The sequence below is a fragment of the Bombina bombina genome, chromosome 4 (genome assembly GCF_027579735.1).
Source record: "Bombina bombina isolate aBomBom1 chromosome 4, aBomBom1.pri, whole genome shotgun sequence".
In the NCBI taxonomy this organism is placed as follows: domain Eukaryota; kingdom Metazoa; phylum Chordata; class Amphibia; order Anura; family Bombinatoridae; genus Bombina; species Bombina bombina.
This window is the reverse complement of record NC_069502.1, coordinates 241,407,158-241,419,303: the sequence shown is the minus strand read 5'-3', so window position 1 is coordinate 241,419,303 and position 12,146 is coordinate 241,407,158. Positions and strand designations below refer to the sequence as shown.

General features: G+C 39.2%; 1 protein-coding gene across 1 annotated transcript in view; it reads right to left on the bottom strand.

Moving 5' to 3' along the window:
• The window catches only part of LOC128657214 (period circadian protein homolog 2-like), a 178,208-nt gene that overhangs the window by 76,081 nt on the left and 89,981 nt on the right, over nt 1-12,146 (bottom strand). Inside the window, exons 14-16 of the mRNA XM_053711471.1 lie at nt 9,144-9,288; nt 8,800-8,957; nt 8,215-8,586 (exon numbers count right to left, since the gene is read on the bottom strand). Coding sequence (XP_053567446.1) covers nt 8,215-8,586; nt 8,800-8,957; nt 9,144-9,288 — 675 coding nt within the window. The remainder of the gene's footprint in view (nt 1-8,214; nt 8,587-8,799; nt 8,958-9,143; nt 9,289-12,146) is intronic.

The following is a 12,146-nucleotide window of genomic DNA, read 5'->3' as shown; positions in this document are numbered from 1 at the left end:
TTAACTAGGTATAATAGATATTAAATAGTTATTAACTATTTAATATCTACCTAGTTAAAATAATTACCCAATTACCTGTAAATTAAATCCTAACCTAAGTTACAAATACACCTACACTATCAATAAATTTAATAAACTACTAACATCTATCTAAAAATACAATTAAATTAACTAAACTAAATTACAAAAAAAAACAAACACTAAATTACAAAAAATAAAAAAAAGATTACAAGATATTTAAGCTAATTACACCTATTCTAAGCCCCCTAATAAAATAATAAACCCCCAAAATAAAAAAAATTCCCTGCCCTATTCTAAATTCAACAAATTTCAAAGCTCTTTACCTTACCAGCCCTTAAAAGGGCCTTTTGTGGGGCATGCCCCAAAGAATTCAGCTCTTTTGCATACAAGAAATACAATACCCCCCCCCCCATTACAACCCACCACCCACATACCCCTATTCTAAACCCACCCAAACCCCCCTTAAAAAAGCCTAACACTACCCCCCTGAAGATCTCCCTACCTTGTCTTCACCACACCGGGCCGAACTCCTGATCCGATCCGGGCGATGTCTTCCTCCAAGCGGCAAAGAAGAATTCTTCCTCCGGCGATGTCTTCCTCCAAGCGGCAAAGAAGAATTCTTCCTTCGGCGACGTCTTCCTCCAAGCGGCAGCAAAGTCTTCATTCTTCCGGCGGCATCTTCAATCTTCTTTCTTCGCTCCGCCGCCGCGGAGCATCCATCCCGGCCGACTGCTGAACTTGGAATGATGTACCTTTAAATGACGTCATCCAAGATGGTGTCCGCCGAATTCCGATTGGCTGATAGGATTCTATCAGCCAATCGGAATTAAGTTAAAAAAATCTGATTGGCTGATTGAATCAGCCAATCAGATTCAAGTTCAATCCGATTGGCTGATCCAATCAGCCAATCAGATTGAGCTCGCATTCTATTGGCTGATCGGAACAGCCAATAGAATGCGAGCTCAATCTGATTGGCTGATTGGATCAGCCAATCGGATTGAACTTGAATCTGATTGGCTGATTCAATCAGCCAATCAGATTTTTTTAACTTAATTCCGATTGGCTGATAGAATCCTATCAGCCAATCGGAATTCGGCGGACGCCATCTTGGATGACGTCATTTAAAGGTACATCATTCCAAGTTCAGCAGTCGGCCGGGATGGATGCTCCGCGGCGGCGGAGCGAAGAAAGAAGATTGAAGATGCCGCCGGAAGAATGAAGACTTTGCTGCCGCTTGGAGGAAGACGTCGCCGGAGGAAGAATTCTTCTTTGCCGCTTGGAGGAAGACATCGCCGGAGGAAGAATTCTTCTTTGCCGCTTGGAGGAAGACATCGCCCGGATCGGATCAGGAGTTCGGCCCGGTGTGGTGAAGACAAGGTAGGGAGATCTTCAGGGGAGTAGTGTTAGGCTTTTTTAAGGGGGGTTTGGGTGGGTTTAGAATAGGGGTATGTGGGTGGTGGGTTGTAATTGGGGGGGGGGGGGTATTGTATTTGTTGTATGCAAAAGAGCTGAATTCTTTGGGGCATGCCCCACAAAAGGCCCTTTTAAGGGCTGGTAAGGTAAAGAGCTTTGAAATTTGTTGAATTTAGAATAGGGCAGGGAATTTTTTTTATTTTGGGGGTTTATTATTTTATTAGGGGGCTTAGAATAGGTGTAATTAGCTTAAATATCTTGTAATCTTTTTTTTTATTTTTTGTAATTTAGTGTTTGTTTTTTTTTGTAATTTAGTTTAGTTAATTTAATTGTATTTTTAGATAGATGTTAGTAGTTTATTAAATTTATTGATAGTGTAGGTGTATTTGTAACTTAGGTTAGGATTTATTTTACAGGTAATTGGGTAATTATTTTAACTAGGTAGATATTAAATAGTTAATAACTATTTAATATCTATTATACCTAGTTAAAATAATTAACAATTTACCTGTAAAATAAATATTAACCCTAACATAGCTACAATGTAATTATTAATTATATTGTAGCTATCTTATGGTTTATTTTATAGGTAAGTATTTAGATTTAAATAGGAATATTTTAGTTTATAAATGAATTAGATTAATTTAATATAAATTTAGTTAGGGTTACATAGAGTTAATATAGTTAATATAAATACTATAGTAACTATATTAACTATATTAACCCTAATATAATTAGGGTTAATATAGTTAATATATATAATGTAATACCTATATTAACTATAATATACTTAGGGTTAATATAGATAATATAGCTGGCGGCGGGGTAGGTAGATTAAATTAGGGGTTAATCATTTTAATAGAGATGGCGGCGGTGTAAGGGGCTTACATTAGGGGTTAATCATTTTTATATAGGTGGCGGCGGTGTAAGGGGTCAGATTAGGGGATAGATAAGGTAGATGGCGGCGGTTTTAGAGGCTCACAGTAGGGGGTTAGTTTATGTAGATGGCGGCGGGGTCCGGGAGCGGCGGTTTAGGGGGTAATAACTTTATTAGGGATTTCGGGGGGGGGGGGGGATCGCGGTTGACAGGTAGATAGACATTGCGCATGCGTTAGGTGTTAGGTTTATTTTAGCAGATCGCGGTTGACAGGGAGATAGACATTGCGCATGCGTTAGGTGTTAGGTTTATTTTCTAGTTAGTTTAGGGAGTTACGGGGCTCCAATAGTCAGCGTAAGGCTTCTTACGGCTGCTTTTTGTGGCGAGGTGAAAATGGAGTAAGTTTTCTCCATTTTCGCCACGTAAGTCCTTACGCTGCATATTGGATACCAAACTGCGCGGGTTTGGTATACCTGCCTATGGCCCAAAAAACTGCGGGCGACGGCAGAAATATACGCGCGTAACTTCTAGGTTACGCCGTATATGTGATACCAAATCCGCGCAAATATTGGCGTCGCCGGCTTTTGCGGGCGACGCTTTATATCGGATCGACCCCTAGATCTCTTACACAAGTCAAGAAAGCACAAGCCTTTAAAAGATCTTAAGGCACTCAAGACAGGAATAATTTTCCTTTTAGAGTGTTTGAAAGCTTATTCAATACCCTTGAGAAATGATTTCCCACACCAAGGGATCCTGAAAAAAATTCTCTCAAGCTTTCTGAAAGAGTCTCAATCTGACCCCCCCCCGAGACTGATCTTGCATGGGGGATGCACCTTACTGTGGACTTGGAGGCTGGGCTAGATTTCTTGGTCTGTTTTAGACAAAGAAAGACTGGGCTTCCAGGAAGATTTTTTTTTTTTTGGGGGGGGGGCAGAAAAGCTCTTTCACCCCCTGTCAAAGTAGCAATAATAGCATCCAGTCCAGGCCCAAACAGAGATTTACCCTGAAAGGGAAGAGAAAGAAACCTGTGTTTAGAAGTCATAACAGCAGACCAAGCCATTAAGCTTGTCTAGCTAAAACAGCATTTTTAGCATTAATGCAAATCATTTCCACCAGTGTATCACATATAAAGCTATTTTCTGTTCTCCAGAGATTAATGCAATCCTGAAGCTCATCCGGAGTAGTTTCCCCAGAAACAAATTCTGAAAGGTTGTCACACCAAACAGCTGTAGCAGTAGCTACACAAGCAACACTGACAGCAGGCCTAAACATAAAATCTGCAACTAGCAGGTACCAAATCACATTCTAAAGCGAGTAGTAAGTTGAGGTAGAGAGATCAATAACTAGATAAACTAAAACCTAGCCAAACCACAATCCAGAAGTGTAGTCATAGATAAGACAGAGGTCAAAGGATACAATGAAGCAAACAAAACACTATCCAGAGAGAGTAGATAGAGTCCAAGCAAAAAGGTTGGTCCACAAAAGCAATCCATCAACTAAAGCGCACACAAAAGTTAACAATTATACACTGGCAAAGATTGGATAAAAAAAAACAGACCATCAATCCCACACTCATGAACAATTAGCATGCCAGAGGCAGACATCAGAATAGCGTGTTGGGCTTAGCACGTTCACAGCGGCCGACATGCACAAAAGACAGGCAAGAAATGTCCGACATGTGCAGAGGAAAATGCTTGCTTCCAGACGAGCGCTAAGTGTGAGCACAACCACGACGTACGTAGATTTAAAAGCGTGAATCTGACAAACACTAAGTTTGAGCGCTGCTGTGACAATCCCATGCACACTCTGAAAAGAAGGTAGAGACCATTAGGAGGGGGAGGGTTAGAGAGCTGTTTGGGAGGGATCAGGGAGGTGGGAATCTTACACTGCAGAAAATAAGAAAACATAAAAAAACTAATGAATTAAAAAAAAGCCCTAAAATGTCATACTGGCAGATTGTCTGACATTACGTAAAGTGAACGTAAAGTTGAATGAATGAGTGCCCGGTTTTTAAAAATACTATTAAAAACAGGGGCGCTTTCATTCTTTAAACTTTACATTGCAGTCCTTTTATTTTTTAAATACTTACCTTTTTCTCTAGCAAACCCAGACTGGCGATACTCCGCCCGCAGATTCTCTGTACTTACCTCAGCAATGATGAAACTGGCTTCCTCCAATCATGGCGTGCACCCTGGAGCATACATCTTGTGTGGCCATGCCGTGACTGGAGGAAGCGCTACTATGTAAAGTTTAATGAGTGAAAGTGCCCCTGTTTTTAATAGTATTTTAAAAAAACAGTTTGTGAAAAAGTTAACTTTTTTTTTAATATTATCACATTTGGCGGCAAAATGGTGACATGAAATATACCAAAATTATAAAGCCTCTATTCCTGTTTAAATGGAGTGATTGAAAAATCATAAAAATCCCCAGGTATTTTGGGCAAGGTTTTCTCTTAAATTCGATCCTGGTCCTTAAAGGGACATTAAACACTTTGAGATGGTAATATAAAATGATAAATTGTATATAATAAAACAACTCTGCAATATACTTTCATTATTTATTTTGTCCTCTTTGCCTGTAATTCCATTCTGAAATTGTGAGCTTTTCAGTTCCTGTTAGAAATGGAAGTGCAGAACACTGTTAAATCCAGCACAACCATTGGCTGCACACTCTAGTGACCTATTTATAACTGACCCTAATTGGCCACAGCAGAGAAGGTAACACAAGTTACAACATGGCAGCTCCCAGTGTTTTATAGACACTAAAACTTTACACTTATTTTGTCACTTTTTAAACCACTAATGAAACTTTAAAAAATACATCTACATGTTACTCATGGACTAATCTTTTCTTTGAATGCATCATTCTATCTAGCATGTATTTAGAGTTTAATGTCCCTTTAAGGGATTAAAAACTGCTACATGTTCATACTAATAGCATCTTCCTTCACTGTTCTCACCTCAGCTGCAGCAACTTGCTTTCAGTAGGTGAGCCCAATGCTAAAGATCTATCATAATAAACAGCATTCTTTAACCCAGGGGATTGGTGAATGAATCCAGATTTCACCTGGGGATAGTTGTGGATCTCACAAGGAACAGCACACTGTGGACCAGGGAGTTGGTGGATGAATCCACCTTACCCCCTTGGAGGCCTGTGATGTTTCCCACTGAGAAAAGATCCTTCATTACCTGAGTGTAAAATCCTTGTCTACTCCTCTGTCCGACAGGGAACTGCGAGGAGGAAATGGGCCTCCGATCGGTTACAAACATCAACTCTCCATCAAAAGAAAATGACTGAGTATCCATGGGAAGTGGGAGGGATTTAAAGCTCTGGTGTGTTGGGGTATCTTTTTGTATCCTCCTAGTGCTCAGGAGAGAAATTCCCACACATGATCACTCGTGGATTCAAACCATCTGATGAAAGAAATGAAGCATGTGCACTATGTTTGTGGCTGTGCCACAAAACCATAATGACCAGATAGTTAGAAGCTACTGACTCTTACTACAATAAGCACTGGTACCTATATTAGGGATCTTCAGACCATCCTTTAAATGGACAGTCAACACCCGACACAACCGGATTCCATATGTTTGTAACGCAAACGAAGATCCGCCTGCACCGGCTCCCTTCTCTATTACCTCTATCCTTGTCCTAGAAATCCTTCCAAATACTTATGTTACTCTAGTCGAAATATGGCCGCCAAACTCCTTCCCCTCCTCCTTCTTCCCCATCTTACTTCCAAATCATGCTCGTTCATGAAGGGATAGATGACGCGCACAATATGTCATTGCGCATGCGCATTTGTAAATCAGCAATAGGACTTGACACATCCAATTAATTAGATCAGTGTTAAGTGATATGGTACTGTTTAAAATATAATACGTTGGAAACTATTGGGGAGAATAAAGTTCCGCTTTTTTGGTTCCTATTAAATCGCGCATGCGCGAAACACCGTGAACCAGTGAAGATTCTGACCTAGGATTCCATTCGGATTGGAGGATGGATTGAATGAGAAGGTCAGTACATAACCGTGTGGGGAGTTTGGCGGCCATATTTCGACTACATTAACGTATGTATTTGGAAGGATTCCTAGGACAAGGATAGAGGTAATAGAGAAGGGAGCCGGTGCAGATGGATCTTCGTTTGCGTTACAAACATATGGAAGCCGGTTGTGTCGGGTGTTGACTGTCCCTTTAACATCTCTAACAACAACACCCCCTTAATACAAGTAACCCCTAATCATACCAGATTCCCATCACAACCACACTTTATCTCCTCAATGCTCCCAAACAACACCTAAAAACACTGACATCCCTGCCCGTAGTTAACTCTAACAGCAACAGAACTCCGCAATGCATGTCACTGCACCAGAGGTGATTTATTAATCCTAACCTGCTGAAGCTCCACTTCTATTAACCCAATGTATGCTGGACATTTACTGCTATTATCCATGACCCTCCATTTCAATATCAGATTCCATATGAAAATAATGTAAATTCATTCAAAAATAAAATTAGGTCACCATAAAGAGAAACATTCACTGAGATTTCAACCTCTCCACAGCTCTGATACACATTAATAAAGCCTCTTTTGCCAACTTCATGCCTTATTCTTTTCAGAAAACAGATACTTATATAGTCCAGGGTTGTGCTGTAAAGCTAAAGACTAGCTCTACTGATGCATTCAGATGCTGAACTGGATTTAAAGGGGTTCCCTAAGTTTAGCACACAGGACCTACAGACTTATTCTATTAATAATACTAACTGTGCTACCTGTGCTAAGGGCAGCACTATTTGCGACCCTGATGTCAGAAGTGACCACGCACTTGTTTTGGCAACAAGACAAATAAGGAGGTGATAAAAGATCTTGGCTAACGCCAGTCAAATGCTTATTTATTCTTTATGGAAATACTAGCATTCTTGTTGATGGACTCTTTTCCTGATCCTGACCTTGGCGTGTACCTTAGTTTATGCGTTTTGGCTCACTCTTGCCTGTACCTTGAACTGTGGACTGTTAATCTGGCTGCTGACCCATGGAACATAATTTGGATTATTCTTCTAACATTTGGCTTCTGTTTTTTTCCTGGTATTACACTCTGGTCAGGTTACTTACGACAACTGGTTATTTCCTGTCTTTTGGTTCCTGATGTGTTCCTCTTTGTGTTAACCCTGGCTTGTACCCAACTTTGTCAAAAAAGGCAGCAGCACCCCAATATAGTTCAAAGGCTTTGAATCAAAGCTTTATTGGAGAGACATTTTAGGGGTCAACCCCTTAATCATGCATACAGACATCATATCCTGTCTACCTTAAATAGCATCAAATTAACCCTTTTGTGCTCTACACACCTGAGCACTCACCCCACCTAGTGGTCACTCTAAACAATTACAATATTATTTTTAGACAGGTGATAACAAATACATTTTACATTTTCAAGCAGCAAGTACATCAAGGAACAGGGTAACAACCATATGAAAGTGTGAGGAAATGGTTTCTATTACAAACCCTGCTGTAATATTCTGCAATGTTGAGAGGATTCCATATAGTATAGAGGCATACAAACTTTCTATGGTAGGATGACCATTACTATATGTGCTCAGTAGGAGGGAATCTGAGTGTCACTGAATGTGCACTATTCTAAACCAAAGTTTACTTTCACATAACCATTGATTTATAATCACAGCACCATACAACAGCCAGCAGAGTGGCACATCTAGAAGACTGTCAGGTGGACATAATAGTGACATAATAGTGATTTATGAACCAGTAACTGAAATTTTAGTAAATCCAAAACTATCTTCGATATTATAAGGTAATCTCGTAGCTTTTATTAACCGATAACTATCTATTGGATAATGCATTTTTATTCCCTGTTATTTCCTAATCAACAATTATGCCATTAATACCTGTCTCTTGTTGCAGCTTCTTGTCCCCAACATGTACAATTGTGCTGCTGTAGCTGCAGTGGCTGGTGAAGGACACCACGCTCTCTGGCTTTGGGTCCATGGAGAGGCTGGTGAGAGTGGTGTCAGGAGCACAAACTGGCACAGTCTGGGAGCTGAAGGACAGGCAGGAAACAGATCCTGGTGTTGGTGCAGGTTCAGGATCAGACTCAGGCACAGACACTTTTGGGGGGGATGTGCAGGGTGTGGACTTTGATAAACTCATGGGAAGAAAAGCAGTGCTATGGATAGGACCTGGCTTAGAAAAGGGGGTGAATGTTGACTGGGGTATAGAATTAATCATCTTGTGTAAAGGCTGTAAGACTGATTGGGTATCTGCAGGAAAAAAAGATACAGAAACAGAGTCAACTTGTAGAATCTTCACAATCATACTGTTAAACAAACACAGAAATGTGTCACTATGTTCCTGATCTATAGAAACTTATGTACACAACACAATGTCACCACCAGATGAGTAACCTATCATCTAAGTTAAAACTTTATGTTCTGAATTAAATTTCCTTTATCAACATAAGTATTTCACTCTACCTAGTCCTAACCCTGTCACAAAGTCTGGGTTCCTGGCTTGTAGCTTTAAATTCTGCCTCTGTGTCTGTAACTGGTCATCTGAAGCAGAAGAGATATTGTTGCCAGTTGGAACTCTCTTGCGTTTACTTGTTGTTGGGATGCTGTAACTCTCTAGGTATCTGTGAGGAGAGAAAGGGAAATGTAAAGCTTGCAGTAACATCACATACACATCACACACATATATTACTAGTGCCTCAGCCTCACCATATTCTAATAGTGTGAACAATAAACACACATAATCACTTTAAACAAATGGCTAAAAAATACAGTCACTTCAATTTGATGGTTATCAATGCTCCCTTTACCTAATAACATTGTCCAGACAATTGATTTGCTGGTAGGAATAGGACGGCTTCATTACTGGCAACTCTTTGCCCTGAGAGGGCATAAATCCTCCGGTTGTTTCTTGCACAGTGTTTTGTTTGTCAGTACTAGCTACAGAATGGTAACCTATAGATAAAAGTATACTAAACAATGTTATTTACAATGCTACATTCAATGATATCCTATATTGAGCAGTTGTTCTACAGTAACATAATAAAGAAAATTTAAAATAAACATGAGAAACATATACAAAACAAAACTGCCACACATTGCCTTAATAACTGTATAACAACTGAATCTCAATAAGCAATCCAATAACAATTATCATGTGATATATTATTATAGTGTATGCAACTGAATATGAAAGGAACAAAATGTGTATATTGATGCATCTTATATCATTATGCATCATTTTTTGCACGCACTGTGATCTGGATCTTTTTGACAAGCACTGGTGCATTTTTTAATTGATTTCAATGGAGAACCTAGGATCTCACCTAGCGTACACTTCAAACCATGCCACTGCTATAGGTTTCACCTCAGACCTCCTAGTAGGAGTTGGCGTTTGGAGGTTCTAAGTGAGCCCTATATCAGTGGCATGGTTGGAAGTGTGCCCTAGATTAGATCATAGCTTCTCCATTGAAATTAATTAGATTGGCCGGGCTACTGACTACCAGTGACATATTTGAGAACACCACCCCTTTGTTAAAGCCGCTCTCACCTTGGCCGGTCTTTACCTCTGTCAATACAGGGTGCTCTCATCAGCTTGGTGCATTTAAGCAGATCATCTTTGTGATGGTAGCAGTGAGGGATTCATCAACCCCAATGGATTCCCAAAGTATGCAGTATTGTTATTTGTCTATGAGAACAGTGACTTTTAACGGAACTGTATAAACACTGAATTGTTTCGTATTATTAACAAAGTTACTAACCCAGAGCCGATATGGACAGCTTATACATTGCCAGCTTTTAATTAATTTCAGCTAAGACTTTGCACTAAGCTTTATATTACTTGTGCTTATTAATATCTTAAAGCTTGCCTCTGTGATTAACTGATTCTTCGAATGGGAACAAACACTTTACTGTGGAAGTCTAAATCCTGGTACAACATGTGAAGTGCCTTTTGTATTATTGTAATAGTTTGTACAAATATGATGTATTTATGCGCAGCAGTGAATATGTGTATACGGTTGTTAATTTTTCAATTGCGGTAGACATCTGTGCTATTTGGTATCTTCTTTGTTTTTCTCTTTTTATTATTTCTATAAATCAACTATAATATCTGTAATATACTCAAAACACTCTTTAATTTATAGTCACAAAGTTTATATCATAACCCCTTGTTATGTTATAGGTCTTTTTTGATTTAAAAAATTCATGATCTTTACTTTATTACACCCTACAAGGGAACACTTTGAAATTGATATGGACAACACTTTTGATTAGACGCAGTTTTGCAATATCAAGCGTATTACTACATGAATGTAAAAAGGACATAACATACAGAGTATGCCCCTCAGGCCATAAGCACAGTAAAAACTATAACTAAAAACTGCTAATAACTGCATTTAATCTTATTTGAGATATGCTATATATGTATTTTAGTTACAACAAGAATGTCCCCTTTTATCGTTTGTATCATAACAATTCTCTCCTTTTCTCTTCAACACTGTACATCTAAAGATCATTAATGATTTCCTCAAGTATACAATTTTCACGATAAAGTCTTGCTAGTGATCTATAAATTGGTATAGGAAACTCTTTCTATATTGCCAAGTATCCTACTGGCCTTGCTGAGGTTGAGGGGTCTGTTGATTGATCACTTTCATAAGTGTTTAGTGATGCTAATAAATTACATATGGGCAATTAAACCAGTTGTACTCCAAAACCATAGATATATATGTGAATATCTTTTAAAGGGACATGCTAATTAGAAAATGTCACCTGAACATATCTATGTAAATAAAGAAGATATTTTATCTAAAAATTTCCTCAGTAGTCAGATCCCATTGCAAAGGAATTTTCAGCAGCCAATTAGGATGCTAGTCCTTGGACTTGCAAAGGAGTTGTGCATCTGGCATGTGTAGGCACAGTCATGTTATTTTCCTATTCAGTTTAATATGAAATCTCACAAGATTTCAGTAAAATCTCATGAGATCACAGTAAGCAAATTGTGAAGTAAAAATATTTCCTTTTTATGCAGAAATGTTCAGGTAATATTTTCTAGTCAGCTTCTTACAGTTATACTGAATTACTTTCAAGTGATTTAGCATATACAAGTATGATGTCCCTTTAACCCTTTGGCTGCCAAGCCATTTCCCACCTGGGTGCTAAGCTGGTTTTGAGCTTTTTTTTTATTTTTACTTTTTTTGAATATATTTATTTTTACTTTTTTTTTCCAGATCCCCAAGACTTATATACGTTGGAAAGTCCAACGGTGGGTCTTGGGGTTTCGTAGCTGCTTAGATACCAGAGATACAGGCTTCTAAGCAGCATGCCCCATCTCCCTATACTTGTCCATTGTCAACTTTAAATAAAGTTGCTCGGTGATGTCATCACGTCATTACGCATGATGTCACCATGCCAAACGTGAAGCCCCCGTGATGCCTGTCACTATACAGGCCAGATCGCCGGGGTGGGAGTCAGTGGGAGTCCCCAGATTGCCCTCAAGGTGGGTGAATGCTAGCGATGGCGCTGAGCCGTCGTCAGCACCTGACTGGGTCAATTTGCTACAGCTCAGAGCCATTGTTAGCACTCAAAGGTTTAAGGGATTCGACGAGGGCGTGTTGTGTTTGTTCAGCTGTTGACTTGGTTAATTTTTATTAGCATAAAAGTATAATTGGTATCTGTTTGGTGGTGTTGCTTCCGATATGGTGGCCTATGTGCAAAACTAATGTTACAATCAAAATCCTTTTGAGGTACTGTCAGGGGTTTATCAATTCATTTTAGCTGTTCAATTCAATTCAGTAAAAAAAATGACCACG